The 24,949-nt window shown below is 34.7% G+C and overlaps 1 protein-coding gene across 1 annotated transcript in view; it reads right to left on the reverse strand.

The window, feature by feature from the left end:
• LOC136816059 (sorting nexin-29-like) overlaps positions 1 to 24,949 on the reverse strand; it is a 53,619-nt gene that overhangs the window by 22,194 nt on the left and 6,476 nt on the right. Inside the window, exons 5-14 of the mRNA XM_067072491.1 lie at positions 24,809 to 24,898; positions 24,353 to 24,437; positions 23,260 to 23,330; positions 22,539 to 22,600; positions 21,969 to 22,050; positions 20,626 to 21,604; positions 19,391 to 19,606; positions 18,975 to 19,008; positions 18,310 to 18,343; positions 17,179 to 17,242 (exon numbers count right to left, since the gene is read on the reverse strand). Coding sequence (XP_066928592.1) covers positions 17,179 to 17,242; positions 18,310 to 18,343; positions 18,975 to 19,008; positions 19,391 to 19,606; positions 20,626 to 21,604; positions 21,969 to 22,050; positions 22,539 to 22,600; positions 23,260 to 23,330; positions 24,353 to 24,437; positions 24,809 to 24,898 — 1,717 coding nt within the window. The remainder of the gene's footprint in view (positions 1 to 17,178; positions 17,243 to 18,309; positions 18,344 to 18,974; positions 19,009 to 19,390; positions 19,607 to 20,625; positions 21,605 to 21,968; positions 22,051 to 22,538; positions 22,601 to 23,259; positions 23,331 to 24,352; positions 24,438 to 24,808; positions 24,899 to 24,949) is intronic.

Genomic DNA, 24,949 nt, shown 5'->3' on the forward strand with positions numbered 1-24,949 from the left:
ACGGCTGAACACGTTAGAACAATTTGTAAGAGCATTTTGTAAGAAGAGACTACTTTTCAACTGAGGATTGTTTGAATAAGACATGAAACTATCAGTATTGATACAATAATTTTCACTGCTTTAACTATCATAAAAAGAAACTATATGTATTTATGTGAACACAGAGGAGGGTACGTACAGCCCTTAACGGTGCATTTTTAGACCTTCAAAATCTGGCTTAAAGGTTTTCTTTTTACATAGGTGTTCCCGTTTCATATCAGACACATGTTTCATATCAGGACAGTGTCTACCTATTGTTATAATATGCTGATATAAGCAAAAAAATGTTTTTCTTTTCCTCATTTTGACCAATCTTGCTCCACATCCATGTCAGTTCAATGTGAAAAAGCTTGTGAAATAAAATTTATGAGTAAGCAATTGATATCACTCTTATTTAAAACTAAAGCTTTTAATACCTTAAAAGTCAGAAAACGCTAAAAGCGATGAAATTATGTTAAAAATTATACCCTAAAATCATTCTCAAAAAAATGTATTACAATTATTAGGACAATATTTTTTTGCGTTAGACGAGACCAATTTAATTTGTTGTTCTACGGGCAGATCGTTAACAAAATATGAGTCGGTCGGTCGGTAAAATAAAAATAAGATTTTCATTGATCAAAAGGTAATTAGGCTTTAAGTAACATTTTCAAATGATCTTGGTAGAAAATTCATCATTCATCTTTGATGGAGTTTGTAATAAAATCTTTCGTGCATAGAATTCATGATTCTAGAATCTTTTCAACTTTTTTTAAGTTTAAATTTTTTAACTGACTAGTATTAGAAATTTGTGACATAGGAAATTCAATATTATTATTTTTTCGTTTGCAGCAAATACTGGGTCGGTCGCGCCCGTAGAACAACAAATTAAATTGGTCTCGCCTTACTTGACATTGTTTAATATAAATGATATTGTTGAAAGTTAAATGTAATCTACGAAATAGATCTTCTTCTTCCATCAGTGTCGCATGTTTCAGTGTAAAACGAAATCTCTCACAGAATTATCGTCCACATTATAAACACACATAATCGGCTCAGCTTTCACAGTATACTCACTCCCAAAAGCATTTTGAGCCAAATCAGCATACACGTGACATTTTTCTTTCAATCTCTCAAAATGAGATGTGTATCCATCGCAGCCGACGAAATAGTAATCACCATCATTTCGTATGATAGTTTCATCATCTGTTAATTCGGCTTTCAAATCTTCATCAACATCATAAGTGATTCGGTATTCTTGATGACGCTGCAAATTCTCATAATACCAACAGCATGCCAAATGGATAACATAGAGAACATCATTTTTGGTATCAACACATATAAAATGCGGTGTTTTGAAATCTTCCTCGTACAACCCTTGATGGTTTTGCTTCTCTATATCTCTTGGTGATTCCCAGATATGCCATCGACTTTTCTTCTCATTCCATTGGTGATCCAAAGCTTCTTCCTTGGTGTCTTTGACATTGTCATCAGTTAATAATTGAATTTCCAAATCATCAGCCTCTTTGCCGAAGAAGACGTTTTTGATTATGAAATGTCGCATCAAGTCTACATCCATCGGTTTGAAACTCATTTCCAAAACATCGTGATTCTCCATTTGCTTGATGAGATATTCTGCCATTTTTTGTTGATTTTATAAGTCCTATTCCTTTGATTACTGTTAGAAATAAGAAGTTTCACCAAAGTATTTCAACACCGCAGCAGTTATAATGTTAGTGCATATAGCAACCAAAGGTCAGCACGGTCGAGAAAAAGATAACAAGGTATGTTTTTTCTTGGTAATCGAAACCAAGTAATCATCCAAAAATAGAAAATTCTTTTAATTCCAATTCCAATAAACAATTAAAGATGATTATCACAAATTGTTCTTTGGCAAGCCAATCATGAAGAATATGAGCACTGGAACTGACTGGAACAAACTATAAACCAAGCGAAAAATTGGTTTTTTTCTTGTTTTGATTTCTCACAACTTCTCTTGTACTAGTGTTTCACAGTATAGATTTTTTTTGACAAGTTCGTTTAATTTCAATATTGATGTGATAATATTGATTGAGAATTTTTCATAAGAACCAATCTGAAACTTCTGTCCTGTTGTCAGCTCTTGTCTAATCACATAAAATATTATTCATTTAATCCAGCACCGCGAACTGCCCTTAGGGCGCGTATAATGATGGTCCAACAAACTTCTTCAACAAAAAAAACATTCAAAGCCGCCTTACCACTTGTCTGAAACGAACGCAAAAGCAACTTGGTTCTAATGTTTGTTCTTAAAACTAAAGTCCTCAATAATGTTGCAGCAATTAAGACATTAAGTTGAGGTTATACTGTAGCTACCTTTACTGCTGGATACACCTAGCCCTCATAATACGCAAACTAAAGACGAAAAAATGGCGTGAGAACGTACTTAAATGATTAACTTATACTTTATTACTTAAAATATGATCTACAATTGCATAAACTTTTAATTGAATTTATACATCGAAGGTAAAGTTTTAAGCTGAGGTATAAAAGATGACATTATTTCAACCCTTTCACCTTACACGTCTAATAAAAAAGAAAATGTTTATTTCAGAAATTAATTTCCAAAAAAAATCCTAAAAGATTTATGATATGATTTTTGAGCCAATTATTTTCCAAAACTGAGATATTCGACTTTGAATTTTCAAATTTTTACTTGAAAACAATAGAAATTCAACGTGAAGACTGTATAAAGACTCATTTTAAGAGATTTCAAAGTCAAATATCTCAGCTTTGGAAAATAATTGGGTTAAAAACTTTGGAGGTGTTTCTTAGGATCATAAAAGGTATCTCTAAGCCAAATATCAAAAATCATCTGATAATCCCTTTAAATTTCGCGAGCGATTGTTAGGACAGTTTTTTAAGAAAAAGTTGGAATAATTTTTGGAAAAATTTCTGGCAACTTCAATTTCAAATTCTAGTACTAATCCTCTACGTGTGGTTTTCTTTTATAAGGAAGCCAATAATTTTACAAGCCTTCTGATGTTCTAAATTTTGAAATTTTAACCCTATAAAATTTTTTTAGTGTTTTTTAAGCAGTTATCTAAGAAAGTGGGTTCGCAAAGCCTTTAAATTTTCTTAAATTGTTCTTGATATTTGGACCATCAAAGCCTTATAGAATGTCCTTATTAGTCTGGTAGAAACAAAAGTTGACCTTGAAAAAAATTCCGCGTAAACTTTCTTGGTACCGTTGGAAGGGGAATTTTATGAGGATTTAACATATTTAGAGCCCCACGTTGAGGCCCTTTTGGGGAAAATATTGGTGAAATAAAACATTAAGGACCCATCTTCGCTATAAAATCCTTGCAATAGGTGCCTTTTAAAACACTAAATGTATATACCCTATCTCAAAAATCTGGGGGGGGAGGATTTCCAAACAATCATTTCTGGAAACCACAATCAATTAAACAGTGTCATCAATATAACAATAGCGTTCAATTTGAGGTCGTTGTTGTTATTTTCTGCCCGCGCAGTTTGATTATTAGGCCCGACGCGAAGCGGAGGGCGCAAATGGCACTAGAGGGCTAATAATCAAACTGCAAGGGCAGAATTAATGACAACAACAAGCTTAACGCTATTACTATTATTATCCATATCGGAAATTCAAACAACGTTTTTTTCTAGCGTCAGCCAAGTCTTTTTGCTACAATGCAATGACTTCAACAGTTTTGAGTACAGTTGCAAGCGGGCCGCAAATGACCAAAAAGTGTTTTTTTCTGACGTCGGTTTAGTCTCACCGCTTCAATGCAACGACTTCAATAAAATTCCGAGTGGGCCGCAAATGACGTTATCGCCCTATAACCAGGGCGGTTAATGATACTTCAGCCCTCTGAAGCACGACGCCTTAGTTTTCTCAGCGCGGGTATGACTATTTGAGTCATATAACCTTTCAATACCGCCCGCCGTTCGAATCTTTAATGGCTTACTTAATGACCGCTATATTGATAATAATGATCATTATATGAAATGGGTCAAGTGCAAGGCGAAAGCACATGGTGATAGCGCTGTGAATAGCTTTGATAGGTTTCAAGTTTAGCTGATGATCAGCGCCGTGCTAAAAAAGGTATCTATTTTAGGCAAAGAAGTACACTTCAGGCTTGATCTTACCAAAAGTTTTCCCCAAGGGCCTCATCATGAGGCTCTAAGTAATAATAATAATGCTACATAAAATTCCGCTTCCAATGGTACCAAGAAAGTTTACACGGAATTTTTTTCTAAGTTCACCCCTGGTTTTATTGTATTTCGGCCAGACTATACAGGGTGTCCCTAATAAAAGTATCGAGTTTGAACATGCGATTGAGTAGAAAAGTTTGTGTGTGTTATCGCTAAAATATAAGAACGTTCTCCATCACATAGGCTCATTACAAAAGGTAGTTACAACGTATAACTGACAAAGAAAAAAGAGGGAGAGCTTAAAATACAATTTTGTGAATACACACTTAAAACTTTCTACTCAATCGCATGTTCAAACTCGATACTTTTATTAGGGACACCCTGTATAAAAAGGTGTAATCTATCGAAGTCACTCTCCACGATAGCTTAAAGGGGTTTGGTTTTAAATAAGAATGAAATCGTTTGCTTACTCATCAATTTTAATTCACAAGCTTTTTGACATTGGATTCACACGGATTTGAAGCAAGATTGGTCAGAAATAGGAAAAGAAAAATATTTTTTGCTTATCTATATATTAATAGCCGTAGTCTGTATGTCAGTTTGTTGTTGGTTTGTTGGTTTGTTTTTTGTGTGTCACTTTCGTTTTCGCAAGCAATGTTTTGTTCTTTTAAAAGATGACTTTTGCTTCTTGCTCCACAAATGTGTTGAATCAGATTCGCGCCGTTTTTATAAAGACTTTGTTTTGATTGATAGATTAGACTTTTTCTTTTTTTTCTCTCTTTTCTTTTGTTTAATGTTTTCGAATGTAATTAACGACCTTATTGATTTGAGACATTCGAATTCTTTTCAAAACAAAAATCTTTTAAACAAAATCTGTTAAAGAAAAGAACAAATATAAAATAAAACATAAGAATCCGAGAATCACAAGACAAGTTTGTTAGAACAACAGCAACATTAAAAATAAATTCAAAAGGCGGTAAAAACTAGAGTTCTTTCTTCGTAAAAAGGGACCTTTAAAAACATCTATGTCGATAATTATTTTGCTGTAAATCTAAGTCATTGTTGAATTTGAAAAGTTATCGAAGTTATGACGAAGTTATTTTATAAAAAGCAACATAAAATTGCGCTATCACACTTTTTTAACTGCGTATCCTAGCTGCCTTCCAGGGGGACTATGGTTTCGAGCTAACTTTCGGCCCTGTCCCTCGGACCCTTAGTAGAATAAAGAGGAGAAGAAAAAAGGGAAATTGTGTGAATTTTAATTCACTTTTTGGAACTAATTTCTATCTTTCTGGGGGAAAAAAGTTGAAATTTTCCTACTTTTCCGATTCTTAGTGGGACTGAAGTTTGATTTTCCGATTTTTCAAACTGCCATGTTTCAAAAAAGGCACACTTAAGGCCGGCACATACCCATACCCTTTTCTTGCCTAAGTACCCCCCCCCCCCCTCCGAGCTGCCTTTTTTCGACGATCTCGTCCATGTCTATTATTTCACTCCGCTTATCTTGACATCAAGTTTTCCTAAACATCGACATTCCCTACGGCAAATGTAACGCGAGCGAACGAGAAAAAAATCTAATGCAGAGCCTCTTGGGAGTCGCTGGTCGCCGGTATGGTGTAATTTGGGAATGACGCCCTTTTTCTGCTTTCTGATCATTTTTGCCACAAAAATCTTTTTCAAAATATGGTTAAAAGATACGTCACCCGGGAGGGATAAAGTCAAACTTTGAAGATAATTTTTCTCTTTAATTTTGATTTCATCATGTTTAAGCCACCTTCCCAACATCCAAAGGACTTGCGTTCAGCAAACAGCTAAACCGGCGTGCGACGCCGGGCACCGGCTAGTATCAGTATAATATAACAATAGGCAGACATTGTCCTGATATGAAATATGTGTCTGATATGAAACGGAAACACTTATGTAAAAATAAAACCTTTAACTAAATTTATACCAAAATGTGTTGTTTGCTCCAAAATGTCTTTACCAAAACGTATCACGTTATTAATTCATTTAAAAATTCAAATTTAGAGTTTCAAAAACATTATAAAAGATCAGCCATTCTGCCTACACTACGCTCTGCTCTAAACGAATCTGGAAAATGCGGTGTTTTGACCTGGCTGTTCAGACAAAACGATGATCAAAACCCCTTGCTTTAAGACGAAATCGAAAGCGACTGGTTTAGATATTTATCTATATGATTGACGTTTGTTTTGGTGCGGTAAGCCAATCAGCGAACTAAAAAAAAGCTCATTAATATAAACAAATACATGGTTTCGCTTCTTTCATTTTAAGGCTGAAAATTGACCAATTGAGAGATCAGTACAGAAAAGGCGCTAAAAAGAATTGTCGTTTGCTAAAAATCGCTAGCCGAAAAGCTTCATGCGAGAATGGGAGAATTCAGATTTCCCTCTTGTATACCTTTTTTTTATAAGAACATCTAAAACTTTTTGAAGCCTTGGGACGTTCTTAACTTTTAGCCTTAAAAATGTTTTTAACATGTTCTTATTTTCACCATTTTGAGTATTTGTGTCAATTTTCCTAAGAAATTCGGTGCCCACAGACAGTCTGTGCCACTTACTCGTTCGGGAAGATTCTTCCGAAACGGGAAGATTCTTCCGAAATGGGAAGAACCTTCCCGAACGGGAAATTAACTTGACACCCAAACGGGTATGAGTTAAAAAACCGACTTCCTGATCGGGAAGAAGCGGGAATATAAAGGAAAACTCGATCGGGTTGGAACTTCCCGTTTGGGAAGTTTACGCAGTTTTTTCACAATTTAACAAGATTTCTACGGTAAAGTTTATTTTCCTTTCGGTGAAAAACCTTAAAATTTGATGCTTCTTCACCTCCAAAAAGTTTCAACTTTCGCCGGTCATCGTACAGCTTCGCTGAGATTCAGTCAATTTTCAACTTCCCAAAGAGGAAGAATCTTCCCAAACGGACAGAAAAAAATATAGTAAGTTCTTCCCATTTCGGAAGAATCTTCCCGATCGAGTTAGTGGCACAGACTGACAGAGCCTTAAAATGTTCTTGACATGTTCTTAACATTTTGGCCATCGAAACCTTATATTCTCATAAAGTTTGTTCTTATATAAAAAACGTGTACGGTTGATAGAACACGTATACTCTCAACTGATAAACTTAGTGTAGGAGAGAAATGAATTCCAATTTCCAGGTAAATAAAAAAAGTTTTTATTTTCAACGCCGTGTGTAAATTGATGAATCAAACAATGAATCAAAGGCATAAGATATTCAAACATTATGTAATAGTCAAATTACAAGTCATATTTTTTTCATTCTATTGATACGTTCAAGCCTGCTTTTTTTTGGATCTGAATTCTAGTTCATTTTTACACACTGTTAAGAGGAATAATTTTCGGCTCGACAACAGTTGAGAAAAATAAGACATTTTTCAGTTTTCAATCGACAATAATGGCTGATCAAGACATCAGGGCTTTATTGGACAATGCCCAAAATACAGCTCTTGAGAGAGATGATTATATGAATGTTCAGAATCTACGAACAATCATGTTACAGCGTTGTTGGACTATAGATAACTTGACACCAATCGCTTATCTAGATGACAACCATGTGCCACCAAACCCACAAAGATATGCTTGGCATCACCAAGAAAGACGGTGGCACATTTGGGTCACAAATGAGCGACAAAATATCGAGAACCTCTTCGAGCAAGGATACCGAACACCCGACGCTGTCTTTATTCGTTTAAACCAACGTTTTGTTATTAACCTAGGATCAATTTGGGACTATGGTGAAAATCTACTTGAAGCAGGGTTTCAATACACGTATTGTATCAATGATATTGAGGATGTAAATGAAGGAGAGGAAGTTCTTGAGGAAAGACCAAATTACAAAATAATAGGTTGTAAACATCCAAGACATAAATTTGAGCGAATCCGAATGGCGTGTCAAGAATATGTTACATTGGTCGAGAATGCTTTTGGTGGAGAAAATACCACAGTTCAAGGGATACCAGTACTTGGAGTTTTTCAACCGAATGAAGGAATTCTAGGACGATTCATCACTGAATGAAATCATCAAGAAGAGATTCGTATTATACTGAGAAAACACCAAATACATATGACATAATTGACAAGTGAGCCATAAAAAGTTATTAGATTGATGTGTAACCAAAAATTAATTTCATGTACTGTATGTTATAACATACTCTTAGGTTCCAAATAAACGACCCCCACCCCCCCCCCCCACTTATTAATTTTTCAAAAAATTTTCAACCCCCCGTGTGCATAGCACTACTTTGTCACATATCCTTACTTCGTCTCCTATTGTTATTTTCTTTTCTACGTCATAATTTATGCTTAACAAGCTATATGCTGAATGGACCTACCTGATGATGAAAGTTAGATAGCAATGTCATTTTTGAAAAGAAAAATGAAAAAAAATCAGTCAGAAAATATAGCGCTTAGCGAAAATACACAACACAATAAATTCATCATTGATTGTTGATGGGGGGAGAGGGAAGGGTTGTAGGGAAAAAATAAATAGGAAGTTATGGTCGCAAAATTCAGTTTTATGACAATTGAATCATGATCATTGTTCTTGATTTGTTTCGATTCTGACAATCCTGTTTTATGTCTTTCCGGCGAAAAAAATGTGTTCCGCGACTTTTAAAATAGTTCCGGCTTCAAAAATTAATTTTATTGAAAATTGAAACATGCTTGATGGTGGGCATGCTAATTATGTTTTTTGAAAAAAACAACCAATTATAAGGAAAAAGTCCAATGAAATCTAGAAAACGGCGATTTCCGGCAATTTCAGGCATTTCCACCGAAAAAAAAATTTTCTCAAAAATCGGACTCGGCATGTTTAGGGCATTTGTTAATACGCATCTTTGAGCAAAAAATCAGAAAAAACTAATGATAAATCTCGAGAAATGCCAAAAAAAAAACAGTGTTTTTCCGCTTATTTTCCGGCATTTTCCCGGAAAAAGATTTTTTTCGAAAATCGGGCTCCGTCCAATTTCGTTTGACATTTGCATAGTGTGCAAAAAAATTTCATGAAAAATATAAGTAAGCTCAAGAAATTCCAAAAATACCGTTTTCCGGCGAAATCGCTTTTCCGGCAATTTTAGAAAAGTTCCGGCTTCAAAATCTATTTATTGAAAATTGAAACATGCTGATGGTGATTGCTATTAATATGTTTTTGAATGAAAAAAACAACCAAATTATATGGAAAAGTCCAATGAAATCCAGAAAACGCGCTTCCGGCATATTTCCGGCCGGAAAAAAAATTTTTTTTCTCAAAAATCGACTAGGCCATGTTTGGCATTGTTAATACGCATCTTTGAGCAAAAATCAGAAAAAACTAATGATAAATCTCGAGAAAAGCCAAAAAACCATTTTTTCCGGATATTCCGGCATTTTTCGGCCGGAAAAAGATGTTTTTCGAAAATCGGGCCGTCACAATTAGGTATTGACATTTTGCATCATTGTGCAAAATTTCATGAAAGAATATAAAGTAACAGCTCACGAAATTCAAGTTTTTCGTTTTTTCCGGCGAAATGGCTTTCCCGGCGATTTTAGAAGTACCAGGCTTCAAAAATCTATTTTATGAAAATTGAAACCTGCTTGATGTGGGCATTGATATTATAATGTTTTAATGAAAAACAACCATTATGGAAAAAGTCCAATGAAAATCCAGAAAACGGCGGATTTCCGGCATATTTCCGGCATTTCCGGCGAAAAAATTTTTTTCAAATCGGAACTAGGCCTGTTTTGGGCATTGTAATACGCATCTTTGAGCAAAAATCAGACCAAACGATGATAGAAAATCTCATAAATGCCAAAAAACCAGTTTTTCGGCATATTCCGCATGTTCGCGTAAAAAGATGTTTTTCGAAAATCGGGCTCCGTCACAATTTGGTATTGACTTTGCATCTTGGCAAAATTTCAGAAAGATATAAAGTACAGCTCAAGAATTCAGCAAAACCGTTTTCCGGCGAAAATCGGCTTGTTCGGCGCTTTTTAGTAAGTTCTCGCTTCAAAAATCTATTTATGAAAATGAAACATGCTGTGGTGGGCCTTGCTATAATATGTTTTTAATAAAAAACACAACCAATTATGGAAAAAAGTCCAATGAAAAATCAAACGGCGATTTCCGGAATATTTTCCGGCATTTCGCCGGAAAAATTTTTTCTCAAAATGCTGGCAGTTTTGGGCATTTATAACGCATCTTTGTAAAAATCAGAAACACTAATGGAATCTTGAGAAATGCCCAAAAACCGGTTTTTCCGGCATTTCCGGATTTTCGCCGGAAATGATTTTTTTTCGAAACGGGCCTCGTCCATTTTGGCATTGCCATTTTGCATCTTTGGCAAAAAATCAGAAAAACTAATGACAATAGCGAGAAAGCGGTAACAGACGAAAAAACGGCGAACAGACAGAGGTAATTCATAGGACCTCACCGGGGCACCCGAGGTAGGCAAAAATTAACAGCTAAAAAGCATGGTTTTACTAGATCATTTTAATCATGCAAACATGAGTAACATATGCTATAGCAGCTAAGCGTTATTGACAGAATCTTTGAATAATTAGAAATGATTGAAGTATATTTTTTCGGATACATAAAATAATTACGTTAGGTGTGAATGAGGGCATAAGGTAATAAAGGATATTTTGACATTTACATTTTCTTTAATGACCCAATCAAATCACTACTACATGTAATATTGAAGAGGAGTGCAGATGAAAAAAATCGTGATGAAATTCTACGAAATGTTTATGTGCGTCCAAAAAAATTATCCTTATTGGTACGGGCATGTAGGCGGTGCTCAAAATTTCGCAAAAATTTATATTCCCACGACACTGTCACGTGATTTAAAAGTTAGATTTTGCAGATTAATTCAAAAATTTTTATTACATGGTCACATGACTTGAAAATTAGATTTTGCAGATCAGGCAAAAATATTTATCCTTACTTGGTCACGATGCATTGCGTAAGAATTCTTCAAAAATTTTGCAAACATTTATATTCCCATTACATGGTCACGCTGGTTCACGTGATTTAAAAGTTAGATTTTACGTATTAGCCAAATAAATTTTCATTACATGGTCACATGGCTTGAAAGTAATATTTTGCAGATTAGTCAAAAAGATTTATCCTTACTTGGTCACGCGACTTGAAAGCTAGATTTTAAAGATCAGGAAAAAAAATTTATCCTTACTTGGTCACATGACTTGAAAGTTAGATTTCGCAGATCAGGCAAAAATATTTATCCTTACTTGGTCACATGACTTGAAAATTAGATTTCGCAGATCAGGCAAAAAAATTTATCCTTACTTGGTCACATGACTTAAAAGTTGGATTTTGCAGATCAGGCAAAAAAGTTTATATCCTTACTTGGTCACGATGCATTGCGTAAGAGTTCCAGTCAAAAAAATTTATCCTTACTTGGTCAAATGAGTTGAAAGTTAGATTTTGCAGATATGGAAAAAAAATTTATCCTTACTTGGTCACATGACTTGAAAATTAGATTTCTTACTCATTAGAAATATTCAGAAATTCGACCAAAAACACGAAGCACTATTTGGTCACGCCCTTTTACTTATGAAATTTTTTTCATAGTTTTGTCCGAAAGCACCAAACACTACTTGCTGACGCCTTTTTACTCATTAAAAATGATCATACTTTCACACAAAAACACCAAACAAGCTGAGCATATTTTTTGTCTTAACTAGCACTTTAAAACGGTTAAAATTGAATGAATTTATAGAATTTATCAATGAACTCAATTTGTATTGAGTTTAATGCCACCGTCTAACGGGGCATTTGGGTGCTTGGAAAAAACACTGATTCACCCTATATTTTAATAAATTCCTCTTTTCCTTTCCTTAGCTTGCTGGATCCATTACGATTTTTTGAAAAATTGTTAAGACCTGCGTTTTTTAAAGACGTTCAGTTTTTATCAGTATTAAATAAGAATAATTATTATTAGTAGCGTTTCGTTATACAACAAAATCAAAACAAAAGATGTAGAGCATTCACTGAAAAGAAAACACACCCCCCTTTTTCCCTTTCTCCGTAATCTTTCTGACAGACTTTGCAATGCTTGAAATAGGATACAAAGGCAGTCTTTCATTTTTAAGAAAAGAAAAACGATTTCCTAATCCAGATTACAGTTAGGATATACTTTAGATGGTATGTTTTTGTATAAAATAAACTGTCTTTTAATAATATTACATCCAGTATGGCTGAAAAGGTACCCTTTCAGTGCATTTTCTCTTGATTTATACCTATTCTTGTCGGCTGTAATTATCAGACAATAGAAACTTTTTCAAACAAACGAGAAGTAAAAACCTTTCTTTTTAACAGTTATTTTGAATTTGTTTTAAAATTCGACCCTTGCAGTGCAATCTCACAGAAACGCACCCTTACAGTGCATTTTGGGATGCTGAAAAACCCCACCCTTAAGCGCGGCACATGACGTAGGACAGATCATATGAGTACCCTCCCCCCCCCGGGTATTACATGCATAAAATATTAGCTCCCTACTGCGAAAGTAAAATCTGGTGATTTCAGGCCAAAGAGACTAGCCCTCATACCTTATAGGGGAAAAAAATGTCGGGGGAAAGTGTCGAAAATTTTGAGGGGGTGACGAAATAATTTCCCCGATATTTTATCACCCGACCAAAACTTGTACCCGATTTTTTTTTCCCCGACCAAAACATTTACCCGAAATTTTATACCGAAACCAAAATTCAAATTTAATCTTTTTACACCTTTATTTACCGAAATTAGTGCTTTAAACGTCGAATTACAAGTGAGCTAGTGAAGGGAACCATTTCTTTTAGACATTTTTTTATAAGAACATCCAAGATTTTTGAAGCCTTCAAGGGTTCTTAATTTTTTAAGTTTAAAGACTAAAAATATTCTTAAAATTTTCTTATCTTCGCGCCATTTTTGAGTATTTTTGTCCATTTTCCTAAGAAATCGGGAGTTTGAGAGTCCGCAAAGCCTTAAAATGCTCTTAACTTGTTCTTAACATTTGGGCCATCGAAGCCTTATGTTCTTAATAGATTGGCTCTTACAAAAAGGTGTATTCTATCAAAGTCAGTTCAAATTCGTTTCAGTCAGAAATGAATTCAAATTTCCAGGTATATAAAAACGAGTTTAGAACAGGCCAGGAATCAGATACAAGGTTATCTGGCACCAAGATGCAGAAATTTTCATTAGACAAGCTAAAGCTCTGAAGGTCGGGAAAATTTTTAACATCTGAAAGGTTTATTATGGAATGTTGCAAGACCGCGTCAAGGATTTTGCAGCAGGAGATCTGATCCCAGTCCACGTTTTCAGGGATTGACTGAAATATTTTTAGCGTTACGTTCCGATGAGATATTGACCCGCTTCTTTAGAGCTTTAGAGTGGGCGGCCGCCAATCCGCCATCGGAATGACCCATAAGACACAAGGTGGAGGTGTTAAATTTCATGGCGGTGTGTAAGCTCCAGAAAAATTATGAAGATAAGAGAGAGCATTTCAAATAATCTTATATTTATTACCTAGACATGACTATGGGATGTGTTATAAATAAAAGAGCTATTTAAATTATTGTAAATATTTTTCAATGTGTAATTTTGGTAAATCTTAACTATATTGTATTACAAAGTTGAAGTAAGATATAAAGCAGAAAAATTATAATTTAATACCCATATTTTCTGAACACAAATTAGCGCTTGCTTTAATTGTAGAGAATTCATTACAAAATTAAATCCTCGCCAAAATTTCCAAATTCAGCAATTCATCAAATTAAATAAATCCCCAGCAAATCTTTCGAAATTTCCCTTTCGCCAAATTAAAGGAAAATCATGTTTTTTATATCGAACAATTTAAGAAAACTATTTTTTGCCTTTTATAAGCCGATCGTGTATACAACCGTATTCATTTTAACAAACTATTTTTACCTTTATAACCGATTTTATGTTACACATTTTATTTTTTCTATTCTGAGCTTCAACAAAACACCTGAAAATCACTTTTTTTGTTTTTCGCTAAATTAAATCACTGCCAAATTTTCAAAAATCATCCATTCGCCAAATTAATTCCCCGCCAAATTTTACATTTGAGTTTTAAGCCTAAAAATGTTCTTAACATGCTATTATTTTGGACATTTTGTGAATATTTTTTTACCATTTTCCTAAGAAATAGGGTGTTTTTGAGTCCACAAAGCCTAAAAATGCTCTTAACTTGTTCTTAACATTTTGGACAGCGAAGCCTTATGTTCTTATATAGTTTGTTCTTATAAAAAAACCTGAAGTTCAATACAAAGTACTACCCTAAAGATAACTGCAATGAATCAAAATCATGAAAAAGTAATGTGGTAATTACTGTGTTTGAGAAAAAAATAAATTTTTAAACTAATGTGTATTTGCAGTGCATTTAATTCATAATAAATTCATGATTGCATTTTACGTGATGTGTAAACCTTTTACATTTTGAGAAATTAATAGCTGGTCTCAATTTCTCATATCAAACGTTCTTGTTGCCATGTCGAAAATACACATTATTGGAAGAGCTTCAATTTCATAATTGCCTCCGAATGACCTTCGAGCCAGGTTGGTATATTCTTCGCATCTGTTTCTCAAACGCTGGAAATGGGTTTCAAAACTGTTCCATCCGCCAACGAAATCAAAACCATCATTTTCCCTGAGCCTTTCCTCGAGCCCTTCCTGAATCACAGAACCATCATCTACACAATAAGTGTACCGATGGCGATAATTTGGTGGTCGTTGATGTTCATCCCCATAGTCCCAACAGCAAGCAAAATGGACAACAAAGAGCTGATTGGTGTCTTCAACTCTGAAAATAAAATGAGGAGTGTTGAAACCCTCCTCGAAAAGGTTGTTGTTATTTCGTGGGTTATCCCAGATATGCCAGCGTCTTTCATCAGCATTCCAAGCATGGTCAAGAACATCTCCATTGGCGTTAACAGCAACATTCCCAGCTCCATCATTGCCAGAATCACTTATGTCACCTGGTGTGAAGAGTTGAACATTTAGGTTGCCATTTATCAGTAAACCTAGAAGGTAGCTTCGTACACCTTCCGCAGTGGCTTGGCGGGCGGGAAATTGTCTTGCTCCGGTAAATACTCTTCCTCCGACACTGTTTCGTAAAGTCTCAAAAATTTGTTGAGCCATGATGGTGAAAACTTGACACTCCTTGTTTACACTTAATTAAAGTGTATGTTATATCCTTGAAAGAGCTACCTTTTATACTGCGTTATAGAGAGAAAGTTATCAGGTAGTATTTTGGAGGAATTTACTTATATTGTAGGTGACTACTTAGTCATATTCATTGCAGGTATTATAGACAATCGTATAGTATTTATTGTAGGTATTATGGACTCTCATATAGTATGTATTATAGGTATTATAGACACCCCTATAGTATTGTAAATCAAACATAAAAGCCTAGATTATGTGGATCAAAAAATCAAAACAAATTTCCTTTAAACGATATTTCGATCTTTACAGATCTTTGTCGAGTTTTCCTATCATATTGTAGGTATTATATACACCCTTATATAGTAATATAGGTATTATAGACACTCTATAGTATCGTAGTATTATATCATCTTCAAAAACGTAATGCAGAGAGTTTTGCACTAATATTATACACCGCGATAATATAATAGCATATCACTTGGATAAGAATTACGAGAACTTATCATTAAAATCAGTAATGTAAAGATAATGAGACTTTTGTTTTTGCAAGACGTTCTTTAATTCTTTCCTTTGCTTGATAGGATTTATAAGCCGTCATTGATTTGGAATAAAGAACAAATTCCTAATCCAGATTACAGTTAGGATATACTGAGATGGTATGTTTTTATAAAAAGAACTGTCTTTTAATGATATATATGCATAAACATAAAAGCTCCCTAGTGTGAAAGTAAAATCAGGTGATTTCAGGCCAAAGATAATAGCATTGTTTACTTATTTGTAACGCAGTTTCCAAAATAAGATTCAAAACAAACAGATGGAGTATTCAATGCTAGAGACAATCCCTTAATGATCACTCTAATTGACGAAGTACATGTTATCAATGATTATATGCATGTGTAAGGCAACTGTTCAATGCCTCTTGGACATAGCATTTTTAGTTGATAACATATATAGCACATCAGTGAAATTTTTCCCTAGATGCATTCCCACTCTACGGGTTTGGTGCAGGCTAAATCTTCCCTAAACCTTTACGAAAATAGTTTACACCGAACAACCTAGACTATAGAGCGATTCCGTGTGATGTCATTTTCACCCACGATCAGCCATTTTTTTTCTAATAATATGTACAAGATGATTTAGTAATTCACCTTGATGTCTCAAAATCTTCTCAAAATATTTCCCGTTTGGATCTGCGCTTAGTTTTAAGAATCGTTGGTGAAATTTTTTGTCAGTTAGAAACAGGCAGCTTGCTTGAGGTTTGCTTGAAGATAGTCCCTAACTGGATTTTGTTGAATCGGTTTTATAGAGGTTTTTCATTTTGTTGTTTAGATACGTAACTTCCAACGTTATGGAAGCATAAACGCTCGAGTCTGTGGAGGCGATCGCTCATGCGAATCGAACGTTTGCGTCCATAATGGCGGAAATTACGTAACTTAACGAAACATGAAAAAGCTTTATACTTGTTCTTTATTCGAGTCTTATCAAAAAGGCTTAGTCTTATCAAAAGGGTCTATTCCAAAAGGCCAATAAAGGAGCCCCTGAGTTCACATATGGTCGGGGTATTTTCAAATGTTTGAAAAAGTGTGAAATTGAGAAAAGTAATTGGTTTTGTTATGCCTTGGGTCGAATGAAATGGAATGGATTGATTGCTAATGTATAGAGTTTATATCTCTAGTTTTTACTTGAATTTCTTTTTCATGTCTAGCGCTATGATTTTCCTAGGACATTTTATTTTTTCTTAGGCCACATCCCCTTGCTGGGATGGTACTCTCTCTATCAAAAAAAACTTAAACAAAGACAGAAACATACCGATTTTGTTGCTCTACTTCATCTTTCCGCTTGGCTGTTGCTAAAATGGCTTGCTTCAAATCGACTATAAATTAAAGTAAAAACACGAAATATTACAAAACTGACAATGTAGCCTAAGATCTAGATTAGACTTTCACCCATGCCTATTCGAATTGTTAGAGTAGGCAAAAAAGTGGGCAAAAAATTGGCAGTTGAAATATTTTCCTGGAAACGATTGAAAGAAAGAAGACATTACATTGACGTCAAGAGGTGGTCGGATGTGTAACACCTCTAGGCTCAACTGTAGTGTTTTTTAACAACATGTTATGCAAGGAGAGGTCTCAAAATACACAAAGTCGAATCTCCCGTGGGGCTGAAATAATTAGAGTAATTTTTACCACCGACAAAATTTTGACCAAATGGGGCGGGAATCACCGGTGCAAAATCAGATTTAGAATCAACAAAACATCCCCAGGTAGACACCGTGAAGAACAAAATATGATTTCAGCCAAATCATAAGATTATCAAGACTGCAAAACCGAAAAAACTTTTACATCCCCTTCTCAGAACCCTTTTCCGCTGAGAAAATATTGACTCGAAAAAATTGGCTATAAAATCCCAAGCCATAATAAACATGAGAATATCAATCCCCATCAAGTTTCGGTCCGTTATTTTTACCCCTACTGGCTGAAAAAATCCTACTGTGTCTGTCAGAAGGGGATGTGTTGTTCAGGAAATATAAATAGACCAGCAGTTCAGAACGTTTATGACGTCAACACGTGAAAAGCGTAACGACCTCGATTTAGTAGCGAACTACTACTAAACTAAGGGATGTATTAACATTCGAAATCACAATCAGAAAATCCCCGTCACGTTACCGATTTTGAGAGCTAAGATCATTGAAGCGGTAGTTTAACCAAATTACTAAATTACAGCAGAAAACGTTGAAATGTTACAATAGAGAACAATAGACTCTTGCTTATTCGAACTTTTACTACTCAAATCTTTCTATAATTCGAACTAATACTCAGTCCCCGTCAAGGAAAAACCCTATATAATTCGAATCTCTCTTCAATTCGAACAAATAAGATTCACCGTTCGACTTCACATTAGCGAGAGTCAACTGTATATATTAAATTTGATAAGGCGTACCTGTTGATAGGTCAGTTGTTGTGGATTCAGCCACCTAAGATGCGTAAAAATAATGACTATTAGACAAAAGGTCAGTCTTGCAGGTTTTTGTTTTCTACACTGACTCTATCCTAAATATTTTTTCCCAAAAAGAGATATCCAAAAGTTTTAGTGCTCGCCTCGGCTCATTTATATTATCCAAACCAAAACTTGCCCAGACGACACACAACGTCAAAACAACGTCCAGGTGACATTCATAACGTCCAAATAACGTTATTTGAACGTTGTGTACCAGTTTGGTGTTCAAACCTAAAGGAAGGCGCCAAAATACCTACTTCGCCAGTATACTCGAGGTAAAGACGTAAAGACCTATTGAGTTCAATCCCTTAAGAGGCTAGAGAGATAAAACTCTTGGAAGCAAATTGTGTATTTTTTTCTAAAAATTGTAGAACTCTTGGATGGGAAATGAAGTCATTTACTTCCAATCTAAATCGCGTGAACTGCGTTGTTTTCATACAAACGCCAGTTAAAAAGTAAAAACTCATCACCAGACTTCAAAAAATAATGCCACACAAAATCTAAAAGATCTAAAAGCTGTGCAAAATTTAACGACTTCTTTCTTGAAGAGAAAGATAAAAAATTCCGCTTTAGCCCTTTGGGCTGTAAACTCAATGAAAGCTCATCACCTTTTGGATTGGCGGTATGAATTTTGCGATATTACTAAAAAAAAAACAAGTAAAAATGAATAAGACAAATTTGGTCAGATGTCTCTGTGCAACCGTTCGACACTATTCATTGGAAAGGAAGGGTAGCTTTCAATTTTGCATTTATCTTATGATTCCTGGGATTTCATTTAAATCATGGGACCTATCATGTTCTTAGCTTCAGGAAAAAAGAAGAATACAACAGAATAATAATCGAAGAATCATTATTTGAATTTAAGAGCGAATCAAATTTTTAGGATAGTGTTTAGTATTGATGAGAAACCGTGGGACCTTTGTTTTTAGCTTCTGAAAAAAAAATTGATTACGAAGAATAATTTAGGTTAAAGAACTGAATCAAATTATTTCAAATTAAATCTCGGACAACCGACACCGCTTACATATTTTCGACAGGACTGGTAGTTTCACTGGATGCTTGCTGCACTGGAGTTGTCGATTCACTGGATCCAAACAAGTGATCATTTTCTGTGTTTCCGATCAAAGCAAGAGCGTGATTGGCTGCTTGTGATGACTCTTGGTCATATGACATGAATAGGTGAATGTAATTGGATGATTCGCTACCGACCCCGATGTGCTCGTCTAATGATGCTGCAATGCTGGAATTGTTTAAAGAATAGCAAGCATTCAAGCAATCATTTATGATAAGCAAATATTCGATAACTAAAAGTTTGATATTGAGATTTATTAACCCGAGGTGATGTAATATTGAATTTAAATATGTTTGATTCTATGAGTAGGAGTCACAGTGCAAGCAGACATTGCAACCCTACAGATGCGAGCTACCGAGCCATGGTGTATACCACGACACTCCAGCTACACGGGAGAACAGATGTCCTCGTAGGTGTAGAAAGTGTCTCAGCACACCACAATGTCTGGAATATCTACCCATATACATCAGAGTTATGGTACCCAATAGTGCCAGGGTGGGTATCGAACTCGGGCCTCCTGGACAGAAGTCAAGCACGATAACCACTATACCACTACACCTATACTACCAATATATCCAGTAGCAAAAACAAAATACATTATAACGTATAAAAGTCGAATGATACATAAAATTCTGCCATATCATAATTCGAATAAGTTTTCTTTTTTTTTTGACTTTCTTAATCACAATTACTTAAGTCAAAGTTTAAAACTTGATAAAAATTTACCCTCCCCAGTCCTCTGGTTCAAGGTCGGGTTTTTGAGTGAAATCCCGTTCCCTGAGGCTAGCGTTCATCATCCGGCCGACCCTACCTCGAAACGCGGCCAACCCAAAAATGTTCATTGAAATTTCAAAGAAGATTTTATTTTCTTCAAATCAGAACCTCTATTGTTTCCGCCTCGTTTTATCTTACGCTAAAGGATCGTGAATTCCTTTCTAGCTTTTCGGTCTTTTATTTCAAAATTACCTAAATATAAACTGAGCTTTTCGTCTGTCAAAATTGGAAGATTTTCCGACTGAAATCTAGGGTCGGGTGACGACTAACCAACATTTTTATGCATTTTAAAGAAAGAATATGGTTTTGGGGAAGGTTTTAAACAAATTATCCGAAGTTTTGTTATTTTACGAACAGCAAATTATACCAAAAACGTAAAATGCAGCGGTAAATTTATCATTTTAAATACCTACCTATCAGCGTCTTCAGAATCGCCAGCAATGATTGCTCCACAATGCAGTTGATTGTTAATCTCCAAAGGAGTACTTTTCACTTGTGGTGCATTCAAATCTAATACATTTGTATTGTCCGTTGTAGAGTCGTTATAAGATGGCGTTTTAGAAATTGTATTTTTCGCTTCAGTTAATATATTATCATCCGGTATTAGTTTAGAAGTCCTTGATCTAGCACCACCGTGGTTTTCTTTAGTAATAACTGATGAAGATTTTTGAAGTCCATAAGAAATATTTTTAGGTTCGTTAGAATGATTTGTTGTTAAGTTATCTTTAGGAAGAGGATTCTCATCTATTAAGTTATCTTTCTCTTTTTGAAGAATGTCGATTGAATTGGATTCTAAAGTCAACGCGTTTGAGAAGTTTTTATTGGATGAAGTTGTAACATTATCGAACCCAGTCTTACGAAGTCCATTCGTCTTGTCATTTTGTAAGACAGGAGTGTCTTTTAGCTTGTCCTGTAATTTCGTCGTATTATTAATATTTGCGATTGTATTTTCAGTTTGTTTTGTATTTTCTTCCGTTGGTTCACTAGTTAGATTGTCTGATGAATTTCTTTTCGTATTGTCTTTTGAAATTGATTTTTGCGAGGAAACTCTGTCATTTGGAGTAGGACTGTCAGCAGAAGATAGATTCTCTGTGTTAGTATTATCTCCATAAGATAAGGGTACAGGGGACACAGGAGCTGATCGTGTTTCTAACGCACGCCCACTAAGCGTTTCAAAGTCTTTAGTTGAACTTCTATCACTGCTAGCTCCAGATTGTGGAGATAATATTCGATCGTCGTCTTGTTTACTTTGTAATATAAGATTTTCTAGTGAACTATTGGTAGTATATGATTGAGATAATGAATGTTCGTCTGGAATTTCTTCTAAATCGTTTATAGTTGCTTCTACTACTTTTCGCTTCTTCTTCTTGATTTTTTTGACAATATTTGGCTCTAAAAGAATAATAAGCAACAGTGGAGGCTTCATGAGCTCGAACATGTACTGGGGAACTTTTTTCCAGTTATAAAGACTGGTTTACAAAGGTTTGTTACCTGAAGGGACCAGGAAAAGTAAGTAATTAATAGTCTCTACAAACACACACTGTCTATCGAACACATACTGCGAACTGAATTTTTTTTTCCAGTTATAAGGACTGGGTTTACACGGGTTTGTTACCAGTTATAGATACTGGGTTTACAAGGGTTACCAGTACTGTTTGTTTGAAGGGACCAGAAAACTTCTTCGATTTAATGATTATGTTATGGAGACTTGAGTCTCTTGACAGCTTTTAACGGAAAGAAAAGCAGTTCGACAAACCTGTGTCAAAACCAGCGAAAACAGGAAGCGGATTTGAATTGACCCTTCTGTGTGTTTTCTCTGTCGTTGGGAATACTAATGGCTACAAAACGAAGAAAAGGATTAAGATAAGGAAGCTTTCGATGGAAAATTCTTCAAATCTATGTATAAAAACTCAGTTAAAATTTAACACGGCAGTAAAATTATTGCTACATTTGCTACAATTTTCAGAAAAAAATACACAAGTTTCATGTTAATACAATCATCAGCTGTACAAATTGTGTTTTTTTTTCTGAAATTGTATCATGCTTCTTCACTTTGTAGAGCACTCTTGAAGCATCGCTTAACCTTTAATACATAAGTATATAGCTAGGAAAAATAATTTTTATACTGTATCTGACAAATAAAAAGAAATAGCTTAGGCCAATCGAAAAACCATGTACACAAAATCAAGAATTAAAACTGTATTAATTGTGGCCAATAATCTTATAGTAAAGTTTATTGTTATCATTACTATATTATTAATTTTAATCTAAGTAATCACTTTTAGCTCAATTTTGGTAAACTGTGGATTTTCAAACATAGCTTTACCTGAAAAGGCTTGTTAAGATCTTCTCCATTAATTTCCAAAGCAAAAATAATTGAACTTAAACCTGCAAAAAAAAAGAATGGTATTTTTATATTACTTAAAAAATACTCTTTTATATTTTATACTTATATTGTTTACACTACCATCTATCCGCAGACACGTGTTTTTCCCTTCCAAGGACTCGTCATTGCGGCTCGGGTAAGCGAGCATAGACTGCTGTTGTCACCAGACTGCTCAAAACACTAAGTGTTGAGCGTCGCATAATCGCTTGTAGTAAACGGAGAAGCAGAGCTTGCTCCTCAACAGAGTCTATAGAATGCTAAATCAAAGTTCTGAGCGTAATATATGTATTGTTTTGTTTACACTTAAAGGTTTTGTTTATAAATAAGAGTTTTAAAAAAGTTTCACATTTACATTGAGTTGACACGGTTGTGGAGCAATAGAATGTCAGAAAGGAGGAAAAGAAAAACAATTTTTTTTTTCAGCACAAAATCGAACACAATATAAAAACCGGTCTGATATAACAAACAAGGACTTGAAACTAAAACCTTTAAGTGCAATTTTAGAGTTTAAAATAAAAAATTACGATAACAAAAATATACTTTTTAAACACAAAGGCAATTTAATTGCAATATCTCTGTAAAATTAACATGTCCAGTTATTTCTGGTTAATATCGTAATATTGAGGGATTATTGCAATCTAAAAACAAAGTTACAACAGACCTCTAGCCATGACTGGTAGATTGCTTGCAACTTCTTCATCCAAAACGAGTGCCCATGATTCGTAGTAGTTCCTAAACAAAAGGAGAAGTGAACTAAAAAGGAGCTCAAACCTTGACATGATGAATTTACCACGTGTGACTCGTGTGACTTTTTCAAGCGATTTAAAGTACCTGAAAATTGTACCAGTCTCTTTGAATGGCCGGTAAATACCCGGTAAAAATTTACCAAAAGGTCACTAGGAGTCCTGGTCATCAAACAGCCATTTTAAAGCGTCTATTGCAACGATTGAAAATGTCTTAGACCGACCTTGATTGGCCGCTAATATTACCATTTCAATGTCAATGTTACTAAAGGGCTACACACACTACACAATATATTGTCAGGCAATATATTGTTAGTATATCGCTGAATGCCGGCAGTATATTAAAAAGGTGTCCGCAATAAATTGTCAGCTCGATTTGCAATATTCCAAAAATATAGGAGGATTGTTTACAGAAAGAAAATTACTTTTTATAATAGAGCACCTGCTGTTTACTCCGTACATTACGGTCCACAATCTATACTGTCGAATATTGCTCACCAATATATTGTGTAGTCTAAGTAGCCCTTAACAAACAGATGGACCAGTAGCAGTCAAGACTGTCCGTGAGCGGGCAAGACTAGTTGTAAGAGGCTAGGACCGGTCAAAATCAATTTTGTTCTTATAAAAAAAGATTTAGTATCCGACACAGACCTCCTTAATGAAGTTTACAGCAAATTTGATCCCATTAATATATTACCTTATTACACGAATATTACTAGGCAAGTATTCAACGGCCTTGAAATTAACACGCAAAAAATTAACATGAACTATTGCTTTTTCAAGGACACCACGGCTGGTTTTAATGAAAGGGGTTTTAATAATTAACACGAAATTTCTTAATTAAAATGTCTACTTATTTTCGTGTAATAAGGTATATAGAACGGACTCTGGGTCAGGTATTTTTTTGGGTAATTTGCTCAAACTGCTCAAACTTTGTAAAAAGTTTTGTTTGTTTCGATAATTATATAATCTCAGGAGCAAATTGAATCAATTATAATCACCATCATGTACCTAAGCAAGTTTCCATTGGCTAACATTGCGTTGAGATGACGTTCCAAACTGTGCTCGTTCAAAGCTTGTCTTAGCCAAACACGTGCTGCAAATGGAATTAAGAAAAGAACTTGTAACTACTACTAGAATATAGATATGGGGTAAAACCGTTTGGAAAAATTTATATCAAAATTTTAGTAACGACCTTCTTAATCGAATTGTTACAAATCTGCGTTTATATTCTTCTAAAGGGAAAGGCTACACTCCAAAAACTTCTTTTTTTGAATCCTGCTTTTGAAATTGAAACCAAGGAGAAAATATTCAGATATGTTACCTCCTCTTTTAAAGAAGATCAAGGCCAGCGAGAAGAATCTGCTGAAAATAGCAAAACAACACTGTACCTTTTTAATTTTCAAAAGACTTTTATTCTTTCGTTTCAAAATTTGTTAATAAAAGTAAACATGATTTGAACCAAACCTTTTCCAGTATCTGTTGTGACTCCCTCACAAGATTCAATGTGTTTGACGTCAAGTGGAGATAAGACTTCTTTCACAACACCCCAATAATCTGAGAAGAAAAATTAAGCGTACAAAACAACATATATACAATACTTTTGAT

Source organism: Clytia hemisphaerica, unplaced genomic scaffold (assembly GCF_902728285.1).
Source record: "Clytia hemisphaerica strain Z4C2 unplaced genomic scaffold, Clytia hemisphaerica genome assembly, whole genome shotgun sequence".
Classification (NCBI taxonomy): domain Eukaryota; kingdom Metazoa; phylum Cnidaria; class Hydrozoa; order Leptothecata; family Clytiidae; genus Clytia; species Clytia hemisphaerica.